Raw genomic sequence first — 14,822 nt, 5'->3', positions numbered from 1 at the left:
ACAAAATCCACTTGCAAACAGTTGTGAAAGTGGATTGAAAGTGCATTATTCTACGTGTGTGGAAGGGGCCATATGAGAAGGTAACTGTTATTTCTGTTTTTAATAGCTATTATCCATAGATTGCATCCTGCTTCAGGTTTCTGTAGGAAGGTCTCATGCATGGATATGAAGGCTGAGATGGGCTGATGCTGGTGAACCTGGCCTATAGGGCTTTAAAGTTAAAACTAGACCTTGAATTGGACCCAGAAACAGATTGGAATCCAATGCTGATGGTAGAACACCTCTGCTAATATGGTTTTTACGTTGAGCCCCATCCAAAACCCCAGCAACTGCATTTCATGCCAACTGAAGATTCTGAACAAGAATCAACTGAGGTGGACTACAAGCAAAGGACCTAGTCTTTTGGGTGCATTTTTGGTGGGGGGGTTGGACATTATAGAATATAGTTTTTTTCCCAGTGAAAAGCGTTAACAGCAGGTAATACCATCCATCTTAGCAGTGGTTTGAAATGTTCAGTGTAGTGATGAATGAGGGTATCTGACCCACATCTGTTTTACATTAGAATAGAACATTGCCCTGACATCGTTAGGAGCATTTGTCAAGAATCCCTGGACAGAGCTTCTGTAAATTACATGCCGCAAATGTGTCAGGGTCAGATAAGAGGATATCATTAACTCCACCAAAGTTTACTCATGAGCCTGTCAGTTCAACTTAATACGTTAACAACCAACAATTTTCTTTGTGCTGTTTCATTAAATCTTTCAATCAGGGAAAGGAAGAAAAAAAATGTATCACTGTAGCACCCCAAATATAGCACATGCTTGTCTCTCATAAATCATATTAATTGCAGACATGGTCACACAGCATATTAAATGCAGGCATGCGTAAATGAATTAAAACATATGAGAATTTTATTATGCCTTCGGTAAGGTCTGAGTTGCTAAAGAAAAGTTATGTTAGGTGGCACCACATTTCATTTAAAATAAATAATTTTAATGAAATATAATGGATTTACACTGTTCATGATAAAGGGATTCCTATATTAGCTTAAAAATCCAAATGTTCCCACGTGTCTGAAACTTTTATAACCCACTTCTTCTCAAACATCAAGGGTGAGATCTTAAGCAGTTATGGGGACCTTTCGTTAGTATTTGATATTACAACATAAAGTCATTTCTGTGTATTTTAGGATCCCTCCCCACTAGTCAAACATGGAGAGGGGAGGATGAGTAGGTGGAGAGGGCTACCAACTCATTGCCATGGTGCCATTTTGATGTTCTTTTTTTGTATTGAATGTAATCTTGTCTATTTCTACATGAGAAAGAGACTTTGTTATAACTTTACGCTGGACAAAGAGAAATAGTGCTTTGACCTCACCCCACCCCTTTCCATGAGCCCAAGACATTTATTAGTAAAATATTCAGTGTCCTAAATCTGGACACTTGTATTCTAGGTAAAAAGTAGTATCGACATTATTAGAAAGAAGAGTGAAATATAATTGATAAATACGTTAAAAATGTTAATCTGTAATCTGAGGAGAAAGTTTTGTTGCTTAACGTCTTTCCAAGTTCTTTCTCTCCCATATCAGAGCTTTATTTTGTTTTTAAGAACAAATCAGTGGATAATTTTTGGAGTAATTTAAGTGGCATGTTTTGTGTCTTTTCATGGTGTACTGCTTGACATGCTACATATACCATTTCTCCTGAAGAGTCACACTGTGGGCAAAAGCCCTGAGAACTTTGGAAGCAAATAAGCTAACAAGAATTGTACACAAATGGTGCATGGTATCATTAGTACAAATTCTGCATGGTATCAGACATCCTCAAACCTATATTCAGAGGATATCTGGCATGAAGAAAATCGTGATGTTATATGCAATATGAAAAAAACCAACAGTGTTTCTAGTATGTTTTAATCACATAAAGTATGTGGCATGTGGCTTGATCTTTGATATAGCTGGATTTTAGATTCTAGCCTAAAGGGAGTAGGACTCAGTTCAGTTGTATGCTTAATTGAACAGAAAGCTACCTCCTGACTTCAGTGGGCTAGAGAGGGCTGAATTAAGGCCACTGGGCATGTAAACTAAAATTGGACTGCACCTCTGAACCTTTTTTTTTTGCAGGTTTCCTAAAACTGTTTAACAGACAATTCATTTCCAGCACACATTTGTGTTTCTCATATCCATATTTCAACCACTTTAAGAAGCTCAGACAGTATAGCCAGTAAAATTCATAATTAAAAAGCACAAAAATAAAATAGCTCATAGTGCATATTATAAGCACTACATTAAACAGCAATGGCATAAACGTATAAATACCAAATATCTTCATCAACTAGCTATCAGGTTAAAATTGTGTGTTAATGTAACCTCAGCTTGTGGGTTCTGTGGGGCAGTACTTGGAAGGAGTTGCAAAGAACCAAATTTAAACAAAACAGTTTACTTCTCTTTACAAATAACATTAAACATCAACATTTAACATTACAATTCAAGGTCCTGTTCAGGTTGCATTTCAAGTCCTTCTAGTTACAGTCTACTGATACTGCCAAGTCCAATTCTTCTTTGCAAGTGGGTTGTCTCCTGAAGACTCCAAGGGCTTGATGAACAGGATGCAACATGATGAAGGTTTCCAGGAGAACTCTCACCAATTACAACCACAAAAAGAAACCCTGAAACAATAAACTCCAACATTTACAACATAGCAAAAACAAACAACTACCTTCCCAGTAGTTCCCAATAATATTGCAGTTTACCTTAACAAGGTGTTAAGGGCTTATAGAACCAAGGTCTGAGTCTGGTAGCCTTGTCTTCTCCAAAGAGCTCTGCAGCCTTTCTGCTGCTCTGAGTCTCCACCCCCTTACTGGTTCAACCCATTCTGGGCATGGGGGTTACATTAATGTAATGGATGTACAAATAAGACAGGTTGCTAGAAAAGAATAAGGGAAAGAAACACTGTGGGGCTTTGTAGAGAATTATGGCTTTCCCCTCCTATTTTTACTTACTTACTTACCTATTTATTTCCCGCCCTATCCCCACAGGGCTACTATAGTTGACTGGAGCTCAGGTGCTATAAATGTTTCTTCCCTCCTTCATTTTATCCTCTTAATGATGTTGTCAGTACATTGGGCTGAAAATATGTGATTGGCCCAAGGTCACCTAGAGAATTTCATGATGCACAAAGATTTTTAATCTTGTACTTTCTATTCCTGGTCTGGCACACCAACCACTATGCCACAATAGCTGTCAAATATTGATTATTTATCCAATGCAGATGAAGTTAAGTTGAAGTGATTCAAGTTTCCTATTTTATGCCATTTATTCCCTCTGAAAGCTCTGGGAATTGTAAGTGCTTAGCATATCTCAGAGTAAGTCTTTCCATAGCTTTTCTAACAAAGTGATTAGGGGGAAGCTAGCCATGCCCTTCCTGTAACTCCTTGTACTGGTGCTATAAGGTCACAACACATACCAGAAGAGAGAGTTTCTGCCTTCAGGCTGCTTCCTTTATAGTTTTCAAAGAGAAAGTTTCCAAAATCAAATTACCTAGATGCTAATCAACTGCAGCATGAATTCAAAAGTCGGAAATATTTCTTGAGATGACAGTTTGACTTTATATTATTTTTTCAGCTAGCCTCAAAGATGAGCAGTGTAATAAGGTGATTATCAAGTTTTGATACATTAGGTAGCATCTAATCTGGAATTCATTTGAGTTAATTTGAAATTTATATATATATATATTCCTATGTGACCTGCCCAGATGTTTACTTGAGTAGAAATGATATGCTGTCATTGGGGTATATGTGGAGAAAATGGCTTGCATAAGAGAGCACAAAAGGCCTTCTGAGGAGAGAGAAGTGGTTAGAAAGGACAGTACCAGGTAGTTCAGCCTAGGATGGACGTAACAGCCAGTACTTGTGAAGAAGAAATGAAGAGGAGAGCCATTGACACCATCTTGAACTCCTTGGAAAAACAGGATAAAAACGTGATAGATTGGATTTCCACAACAATAACTTTCTGAACTTTGCACAGTGACGCATGATGAAGGAAGCTCCTCATCCAATCATCACTTTATCATAATTGGATGATACCTTCTAGGATCACACAAAGCAAGTGTGAGAAGCTGACTTCTGAGGAGCCATTCCACTATCAGTAGTATATAAGGTATATGATGCCAGTGGTTTTGATGGATCTGATAGCTGGCTTTTAACTTTCTGATATGCTTGGGTGTAGGGTGATTGCTTAATTTGGTGTACACAAGAAAACTTTCTGCTAAATTTTGGATCAAAAACTTTTTAAAAAACCTTTTAAAAAGCCAATAGAAAAAAGGGGGGTGGGTGGGGTGGGAAGCCTTAGGACGAGGTGCTGGCTTCTTTGCGAACTGACTTGATAACCACCAGTGAGAAATTGTTTTGAGGTCTGGAGTGGCTTCGGTTAGAGTGTGGGAACGAGTACAAAGACAGAAATACTCCTTTGGGAAAAACTATCATTCTTTGCCTATTCTGCTTGCTTGGGTGTGCATAGTTTTGCCAACTCTGGATAGGGAAGTTCCTGAGGATCTGGGGTGGAGCCTGTGGAGGGCAGGGTTTGGGTAGGGGAGGAACATCTGCAGGGATGTCACCCTTCAAAGGTCATTTTGTCACCCTTCAAAGCAGTAATTTTGTCCTGGGAAACTTATCTCTGTCGTCTGGATACACTTGTAATTCTGGGAAATTTGCAGGCTCTGCCAAACCTTTGTGTGGATGGGTCTGGTTCTGGAACAGTAGTAGCAGCAATCAATGCAATAACTGTAGTTGTCATTCATGACTGGGTAATGCAAAGGCACTGTTGTGCACTATTAATATTACAGTTATGTTGGTGCTGTTTATTTGCACCAGTTGCTCAACTATCTTCTTGTAATTGCTAAACAAGCAGCTGTTTCAAAAATAAGTTGACTGGGTCAAAAAGTCTACCCTTTCTTCAAACTGCAAATCAAGTCATTGTTCACAAGACTGGGGACTGTAGATTTATGCAGTTCATAGGACAATTATAGCTTTCTGATAAATAATCTGTGCTTTTAACACCACTGAAATCATGGAGGTTATGCCAAAGTAAATATCTCCCAGCTTTGTCAGTTTGAATGTAAATGTTAACTCAGGCCACAAATGAATATTCTCTTTCTTTTGTGTCCTTTTCTTAGTCTTGAAAAACAAATGGCCCAGTCCTAACTGTGTTTGCTCAGAAGTAGGCTTCACTGTGCTTCCTAGTTTTCAGGTTTTGGATTTCAAAGAAGATGATCCTTAGAATACTTATGCCAGAAGCTGGGAAGGTATGTGGCTATATAACATGACGTTCTGAGGCTAAGCACCCTGGTGCTCAGTCACACAACATGATCTTATGGTAATAATTGGGAAGAAGCTGACAGTGCAATCTTAATTGGACTTACATCCTTGTAAGTACATTGATTTCAAGACACTTTAAAAGATATAATCCTATTTAGGATTGCACTGTTTGAAGCTCTGTCTCTAAAGCGGTATAGTTGGGAGCTACCATTGCTCTGGGGTTTATGGTATTTTGCTGTATGAAAGAACATCAAGTATATGTATTTATAATAGTCTGCACACTTTCCTGTGTAGGCTGCTGATCATTTCTAGTGCAAAAGTGCTGAACTGTGGAGTCTCAACTAAAAAAAATCTCGGTGTAGGCACAAACCTATTAATCCCTGCCTAAAAGCATAAAATGAGTCCTGTTAGACTACACATCATATTTATTTACTGCACATTTATTTACTGCACATCATTTACTACGCATATTTATTTACTACACATTTACTACATATCATATTTATTTACTTCATTTTTACCCCACTTTGGGGAAGAAAAGTGGACTCAATGTGACTTACAACATTCTCTGCTTCTCCATTTTATCCTCAGAATAGTTCTGTGAGGTAAGTTAGACTGGTAGAGTGTAAGACTGGCCCATGGTCACCCAGTGAGCTACCAGAGCTGCCATGGCAGGATGGGGATTTGAACTCTGCATCAGGTTTCAGTAAATGTAAAGGGAATGAGAGTGCGGAACCCTGAATACATATGATCTCCAGGTCATGCATATGGCATCCATGCACATAAAATGTGTACATGAGGGCTGCACCCCATGACCAGAAGCCTTACCTTCTTTAATGCCAATTGAGCAGAGCTTCTTATGTTTTTTTGCACTGATCCACTGGATGCCCAAGGAAGTCCCCAAACTGGGCAGGAAAGCAATAGTAATTCCCCCTGTATTCAAAGGTACATTACCTCTAAACATGAAGGTTCAATTTTTAACATTTCTCTCTGCGTTGTGATAATGCAGTAAGACAACATGGTAATTGAGACAGAACCAAAAAAACCAGAACAGGAGTTTGAAGAATCATTACCTTAGATAATGGAAAGCTTTACATATTGGTATTTGTACTGATCGGTTTTCTATGAGCAAAAGTTCATGAGCAATATAGGTTGCCTATTACTAGGGCCAGCATAAATATACAAGCAAAGAAAATAGCTGCTGAGAGTATATTTAGGAAGGAGGTAAGATCTAGAGATGCACCTTTGTCATCACAGAATACTGTGGGCTGCAATTTTTCAGCTGTGTATATCCCCAACATGGTACTTCAAAGGTTTTGTGGCATTGCAAAAGATTGCAAGACATTCTGCTGGGAGGCAGAGACCAGGGGAAGAGAACTATAATAATAATAACAAATATTTACAGGGCACTGCTTTAAATATTTCACATATGTTGTCATATTCTTCTTTCCCTGTAACACCAGTATTACTGTACTATCTCAATGTTGCACGTGGGTTACTGAGGCTAAGACCTTTTCTGCACATTGGGGTTATTCCTGATTTTCTTGGGAGTTGATCTACAAGCATTAGATGTAGTTCAGGCATGGTTCTGCCATATGTCTTTCCTCCTGTGCATTTTTACAATGGTGGTGTAAGTTTATTTTCTTCCACAAGTGGTTTAAATAATAAGGATATCAAGGGTGGGTGCTGTTATCTTTGATGTCATTGGTAGAGCACCTTCCTTATTTTTTTTAAATAGCCCTGAAATAATGCTATAGCATAACAACCACAGTTTAAGCAGGTTCTCTGAATTCCCAACTTCCATTTTAAAGAAGCAAAATTCTTGCCCCTTTGCTGAGAAAGACCTATCTCTATGAGGGAAACCTGAGAATTTGGAGAACCTGCTTAAACTATCACTGTGACACTGCAGTGTTAAGTCGTATTGCCTTCACTAAAGAATGGTGCACTCTTTCTGTCTGGGTTGGTTGTCCTCTTCCACTCAGCATGCAGCTTTGGGACAAGTGAGGGAGATAAGCGACAGCTGCCTGGGTAACCAGATGAGCTAGATCAGCCCTAGCAATCAATGGGGTGACAGATGTTGCAGCCAGATCTCCCTTACATCCCTTCAGCATTATATCATTATTTTAGAGACTAAAACAATTGAAATCATATGTCTGACAGGAAGAGGGAGTGATTTAACTAGGACAACAGTCTAATCTTTGAAAAGTGGGCTGGAGGTGGGTGGGACAAAGAAAACTGATAGGAACATGACCTACTGGGGAAAAAGCTGACAAAATCAGCTTCCAGAAAGAAAAAAACACAGGAGTGAAAGCGGCCACAAAAGAGCCAGGATAAAAAACCAGGGGGGGAAATAACTACGGATATCAGTAAAACTTGCATTGAAATAAATGTATTTGGGATTACACATGTTAAGTCTGCAAAACTGGAAGTCATAACAGATATGCAAAAGAGAAGTCACAAATAACTTAATTAAATATTTGATTACTTTGTGAACTGAAGAACAGTTGATTAAAAATCTGCAGTGGTCATTTGAAAGCATAAATTGTCCTTAAAGAAACATATTTTTATTTTTAAGGTTCAAGTATTTTTAAAAAATACAGTATCACTAATGGCTTTTGCTTTCTTTAATGTCTGAGAGTCTGTTGACAAAAAACAAAAACCCTCTCCTTGAACTTTAACAAAGCTTTTCTAGTTATTCTGGCTATGTTTGATCTCACAACTGGTTTTAGTTTCCTTTGTAAATATAAAGTCATCATTTCCAAATCAAGTGTAAGAAAAATTGGAGTATAGATTTCATGCTTATTTTTTTGACATCATCACTCAAAGCTTCCAAAAGTTTGCTCTTCCAGAAATAGATAGGTTGACTGCTCCCTGTTTTTGATGCATTCACATTCAACATCTTTTCAAATTATACATCATAAAACCAGCAGCATGCAAATTTGTTTATTTACTTCATTTTTACTGTGCCCTTCTCCCTAATGAGGACTCAAAACAGCTTACATCATTTCTCTCTATTACATAACTCCTGTGAGGAAACTTAGGCTGAAATTCAGATAGGATCTTGGGGGGAGGTATGTGTGAGGGGGGCAGGATCTCAGGTGGGTGGCTGAGTGGAAGCCATAGCGGAAGGCGAGGGATGCTCAGTTGCCCAGAAGAGAAGCCTTGCTCTGCAGCACACATGCCTGTTCTTCTAATTAGACTGATGCTAGGAGGGGGCGGAGGGGGAAGGGAGAGGGATACCCTGGGCTTCAAAAGGGAGTTGTTGTACATAGTAAGGCAAAAGCTGTGGCTGTTAGTTGGGCAAGATTATGGAAAGCGAAGAAGAGGAGAAACTAGAGATGTTCAAGGATGTCAAATTCTATGCAATGGTAAACATAGGACCCCCCCCCCCCCGGCATATGAGACTTCTGGGAAGGGGAAACTTAAGGCACATTCTAAACACTCATGTGGAGAAACATTTTGAGGGCTCATGATTGTTAAAGGTTCAGAATGCCTGAATGCACCCTTATTTCCTCTCTCCCCCTGCTTTGTGCTCTTCTGAGGTGCTGCAAGTCCTGGAACAGGCTGGAGTCGAATGGGTGGAGGGGAAGAGGACATGCTCTTGCCTTTGGACCCACTTCTCCCCCCCCCCCGGAGTTGTGTTGTGCTTGGCTTTTCCCAAAGTCACAAGTAGATTTGCACCCTCATCTGATATTTATTTATTTTATTTATTTATTTGAATTTCTATACCGCCCTTCCCCGAATAGGCTTGGCCTCCCCCAAAGAGCCATATTTTACACCTCGGGTAGCGGGGGGGGGGGCCAAGAACATAGGGCCTGTCATGCCCCCACAGAGGTTTTTGTTATTTCCCCATTAAGATTCAGTTTCATCATCATTAGCATGGTTTTAGTTCATTGTTAAGTCTTCTAAGGGAGGGTATTTCAGTTAGCCCCTGTCCCTTTAAGACATTTCCCAATAGGCAGTTTCCCTGTTTACCTAGCAATCCCCTGATTACCTAGCAATCCCCAAGCTTTTCTTGGCCTGTACTTTATCAGGCTGTGAACGGATGTGAGGTGTGTTTGGTATTTCCCATGTCAAAATTATGTGCTGCATTTTTTAAAAAGCCTGGGAAAAGTCGAGGCTGAAGAATTTTCTCTTTTGGTTGGTTTTTTATGTGTTCAACAGGGTTGAGGAAATATTCAAATATTATATAGATAAAATAGTGTAAAAGTGTAATTATTCATTAACTGCTCACAGAGGTCAATATAGTTTATATATTAAGGCACATTCTAAACACTCATGTGGAGAAACATTTTTATTTAAAATAGTTGTTGAGTATGTGTGTGTGTGCGTATGGGGGACATCATTGTGTACTTTTGTCCCCCTTCAAAAAAAAAATGAAGCCATGCTGAGAGTTTGGGAATGGCCCAAGTGAACTCCCATGGCAAGGATTGCTACCTTCCAAGTGGTGGCTGGAGATCTTCTGGGATTACAACCGATCTCCAGGCCACAAAGATCAGTTCCCATGGAGAAAATGACTGCTTTGGAAGGTGGAGTTTATGGCGTTTATATTCCTTTAAAGTTCCTTCCCTCCCTAAAGCTCACCCTCCTCAGGTTCCACCCCCCCAAACCTTCAGGTACTTCCAAACTTGGAGCTGGCAAACCCTATCCATGGCAAAGTGGGTATTTCAACCTTGCTTTCCTAGATCCTGGTCTGACACTCTTATCACTACACCACCCTGGCCGTTGAGGATGGTCTCCTTAGGCTTGTGTAATGGCATGGTAAAACAGGGGTAGGATCCACCCCACTATGTGGCAGAGGTTGCTTTCAGCCTTATTTCAGTAATTTACGTTGAAATCCTATGAAGGCCTTAGCCTTTGAAGTCAGTGAATATAGGAAATAATCAATCTTTTTAAAAATAGACAACGTTATATTTTACAAATGCGATTAAAAAAAATGTCTGAGCTATTCCATAGAGCTATGCTATGTGTATGTAAAGTGCCATCAAGTCGCAGCCAATTCAAAGAACCCAAAAGGGTTTTCAAGGCAAGAGACTAATAGAGGTGGTTTGCTATTGCCTTCCTTTGCCTAGCAACCATAGACTTCCTTAGTGGTCTCTCATCCATATACTAACCATGGACAACCTTGCTCAGCATCTGAGTTCTGACAGGATCAGGCTTGCCTGGGCTGGGCCATCCAAAGGTGGGCTGAGCCATCCTACATGCAACATATATCAATCTTTTAAAAATGGCACCCATCAGCAACTATTTTGGCATAATTCTATTTCCTCTTACGCATTGTATGAACTTTTAAAAAGTCTGTTAAAACTTTTTTTCTGCCTTTGTTTTAGGTAATGGGCCTCTTGACTAATCATGGTGGTGTACCTCACCAACCCCAAACTGACTATGCTTTGTCACCTTTAACTGGGGGCTTAGAACCAACAACTACAGTGTCAGCTAGCTGCAGTCAAAGACTTGAACATATGAAAAGTTTAGACAGTCTGCCTACATCCCAGTCATACTGCCCACCAACGTACAGCACCACCGGTTATAGCATGGACCCTGTCACAGGATATCAGTATGGACAATATGGACAAAGTGAGTATTAGACTGTGCGGGTGTTTGTGTTTATTGCCACACTTAAAAAGAAGAAGAAATGGAATTCAATATTTGGTTAAACAGCTACAGTAATGCTCTGTAAGCAGAGTTATGCTGAATTCCCAGGAGTGCCCCTTGATACCTAATGGAAAAGTAGAAGGAGTGCCCCACAACTGGGTGGGAGAGGTTCTGCCTTGGGCACTCCTTCCAGTGATCTCTCCAATATGTAGCTAACAATCTGTTTTAACGATGGGTATTCTGCTAATGTATTTTTAAAATGTTTAATCAGTAGAACACTTAAAAATTAGAGTTGGAATGGGGAGACCCAAGTCCGCATGCATTATTTAGCTTAGACTTCCCAAGGTGACCTTGACGGAGATGTTATTTAATGTATCAATTTTCCAGTTGGACACTGGAAGTTAAAATAGTCAGCACCCACAAAGGTAATGGGAGTGAAGATTATCTAAGTCCCAGAGCTTGCCTGAGTGTAGGTTAGCTAACTTGTGAATCTTAGGCCCCTTCTGCACATGCAGGATAATGCACTTTCAATCCACTTTCGCAATTATCTGCTAGTGGATTTTGCTATTCTGCACAGCTGCAAAGTGGATTGAAAGTGGATTGAAAGTGCATTATTCTGCATGTGCAGAAGGGGCCTCAGTGGCTGTGATATTCTCTAGACAGTGACCTGAAAGACAAAACACGTTTGCCATATATAGTCCTCCCCCTTTGTCTTCCCTACCCTTCCCCCCAGGGTGGGTGGGTCATGACAAGATGAAGGACCCCCTTCTCCCCTCTACCTCCCCCACAGGGTGGCTGGGCCACAATTAGATGATAGTCCCCCTTTCCCTCCCCCCCTCCCACATGGTGGGTGAGTCACAACCAGATGAGTCACAACCAACTTCCCCCTCTCCCTCCCTCTGCCCAGGGTGGGTGGGTGGGTCACGACCAGATGACTGGCCCCTTCTCTCCTCTTTTCCTCATAGGCCATGTAATAAAAATATTTATAGAACACACAAACTGGTTCAGCTGTAGCTTTGGGGCTATGTAGAAAGTCCCACCCAGATGTAAATCTGAGATGTGAACAAAGAAAAATATTTTCCTTATAAGTGAAACTGTGTTCAACATTTTAATCAACTTTGATTAAAATTTGATAGGGCTGCTAGGCCTGAGTAAAATTGCTCTGCATGACATATTCAGCTCACGGGACCCTAGTTTGTCATTGCTGATTCTATAGTATACTTAGGTTCTTATGTTCAACTCTCCTATGCACTTAGAAGGAATCCAAAAGTGGTTTACTTAAAAATAATGAAGTACAATTCACTTAATGAAACCTTTAAATCCACCACAAAACGAGGAAAAGAACACATATGTATTGTTCATTAAAAGTGATGCGTGACTTCTAATGACTGAAAGAGGATTAAAATGTTTGTAAGAAAAATATTAAAAGTACTAAAAGGTGAAGAGTTCTTTTCTTTTCATTGTAGAACTACATTTCCTGCTAAGATAGTGGAGTATTCCAGCAAGATTTCTGCTGCATAATTATTTTCAAAAGTGATGTCAACAACATCTTGATGTTATTAATTGCTGAGACATGAAACCTGATTGCCATTAGGTAAAACATAGGGGCTGTCCAAAATGAAATAACCACTGGCATTCCGCTATTAGAAACACATGTTCTTAATGAGGTCAGCTCAAGAATCATTATAGCATATAATCCCAGATACATAGAGTTTTGTTAAACTTGTCTTAAAAATAAAAATATTAGTCCCTTTCCTTTGATATATCAGTATTAAATATGACAATGTCAACCTGTAGTTGACACTGACCCTTATTGTGAGGTTGTCACAGCATGACTTTAAAAGCTTCTTTTGCTTTTTTTTAAACAGGTGCCTTTCATTATTTGAAGCCAGATATTGCATAAATGAACTGTCCACTTCAAGTTAAAACCAGGCCTGTTTCTGGTCTCACTCCAATGTTTGGAATGGAGTAATCTTCCCACCAAAATGAGGCCCAGAATGGAGCGATCCCATTAGAGATTATGGGAGTGTTATTTTCTGTTCTCCAATCAATCCTTTCATTAGACATTTGAACATGTTGGGCAAAGCAGCTGAAGAAGACAACAACCACAAGCAATAACATTAAAAAAAACGCAGCACCATCCAGCACTGATTTCTATTAAGGGGGGGAGGGTGTTTCAGACTGCTGGCTGACTCAAGCATTCCGTTTTTAGATTGTTGAAGAAGCACGGATTAATTTGGACAGTGTTTGTAAAGATGGCAGCTGAATGCTGCGAACTCAAAACTCTTTTGATATTCAAAACCAACTTTAAACTCTGCTCAGTTTGCAAAGCATGGGCAGGAGAACATTGTTTTAACACACTGGAAATTGACCTCAAAAGAAAATGTTAAGGTCTGTAGGAAGCTAGGCTAGATGTTTGAAGACTTCCAGAAATAAGTTATTGGTTATCTTCTTGTTCTTTGTAATCATATTGTTGGTAAATGTCACATGCAGGGGGCTTTTCTTGCATTACAGCAAAGGAGAGAATATGTAACATGAAGAAAAATGTTGCAAGGATTTGTGTGTGTGTGTGTGTGTGTGTGTGTGTGTGAAGTACATGTTACCTCCTGGAAGAAACAAGCAAAAATACAGAATTCCTTTGATTTTCATGACTGCTTAACAATGTGCAATATGGCGTACCTCACCAAGCTTTGGTAACATCCAAAGCATGATATATAGAATCAGAATTATATTTTTCCAGGTACTTTTATTTTTACAGTACATAATTCACTCTTATAAGATGCTGAAGTGTCACAGTCTCTTGTTAGATTATAGCTATCCAGTTTATTAGTTTGGCAGAAGATGATTTGGGGGCAATAAAACATTTAGAAATTCTTATGTTTACATTAGTGAAATACAGGACATATATCAGCTATGTTTCTGTAGTTGTTTTAAATTATACAACATCCAATATATATATATATAGATATATATATATCTCCAACGGCAACCAAGGTTTACATGCATTTTGTGTTGTGACATTTTCAAATGTCAATAAATTTGTGTTTTGAAATGTTAGGAGGAACAGGAAAATGGCAGGCAGTGTTATTTATTTTTCTTTATTCTTGGATCCATGAGTGAGGCAGGGCACCAATACATTCCTTTTTAGCATTCAAGTCAAGGAAAGTAGTGATTTAGTAAGATTAGAATATAGTACAGAAATTAGTTGGCACATTTGTCTTAAAGGGTGATGGAACAAAAGAATATTATCTTTGTGTTACAGCCTCTACCAACAACATATGTGTTGTAAAAAAAGTCTCATATAAAAAGTTCAGTAAATATTTACTATTTATAATGAATAAACAGCTATGAAAACTTGCCAAGTGCTTGTTGTTTATGGTCAGATTACAGAAACTGCAGAGGTACTGTTTGCATGGACTTCCATAATGTAATTGTGATTAGTGATTAGTATTCATTCTTATGGCACCACCAATGCTTATGGACCTGCACAAAGAAATTCCCATCATATGGAATTTACAAGCTAATTTTTGTCATGTGGGAAGAGCTGTCAAAAGGGAGAGGACTGTGGGATAAAATTCCAGAAGCTGCAGTTACTTGCGGACTCATGAAGCAAGTTATATAATGGAATCTGTTTTCAGTGAGTTTTGTCTAATACAAAGGGAAACAAGAGGGCACTTTGTGCGGGGTGGGGGGGGGATGGTGGCTGTTGGTGGCCCTGTGTAGGATGATGATAAAGAAAGAGAAAGAAAAGTAGGAAGGGAAGTGACAATAGACCTCTTCTGACATTGTCCATGTGGTGTAGGAATTATTTCCGCATGGGTCTTTTCTGTGCTATGAAGGTGATATCAAAACCTTGGGGTAGCATAGGAAGACTCTATGCCTACACTGTACTTTTTCAGAATTGGAGAAATGCA

The 14,822-nt window shown here is 39.3% G+C and overlaps 1 protein-coding gene across 2 annotated transcripts in view; it reads left to right on the top strand.

Annotated features, from left to right (window-relative positions):
- PAX3 (paired box 3) overlaps positions 1-14,265 on the top strand; it is a 127,281-nt gene extending 113,016 nt beyond the window's left edge. For both annotated transcript variants that reach the window (XM_048506177.1, XM_048506176.1), the window contains exons 8-9: positions 10,644-10,890; positions 12,777-14,265. In XM_048506177.1, coding sequence (XP_048362134.1) covers positions 10,644-10,890; positions 12,777-12,811 — 282 coding nt within the window. In that variant the 3' untranslated portion in view covers positions 12,812-14,265. The remainder of the gene's footprint in view (positions 1-10,643; positions 10,891-12,776) is intronic.
- The last annotated feature ends 557 nt before the right edge of the window (positions 14,266-14,822 follow it).

This window comes from Sphaerodactylus townsendi, linkage group LG08, assembly GCF_021028975.2.
Source record: "Sphaerodactylus townsendi isolate TG3544 linkage group LG08, MPM_Stown_v2.3, whole genome shotgun sequence".
NCBI classification, from domain to species: domain Eukaryota; kingdom Metazoa; phylum Chordata; class Lepidosauria; order Squamata; family Sphaerodactylidae; genus Sphaerodactylus; species Sphaerodactylus townsendi.
The sequence above is the reverse complement of the archived record's forward strand: the minus strand, read 5'-3'. Positions and strand labels throughout refer to the sequence as shown.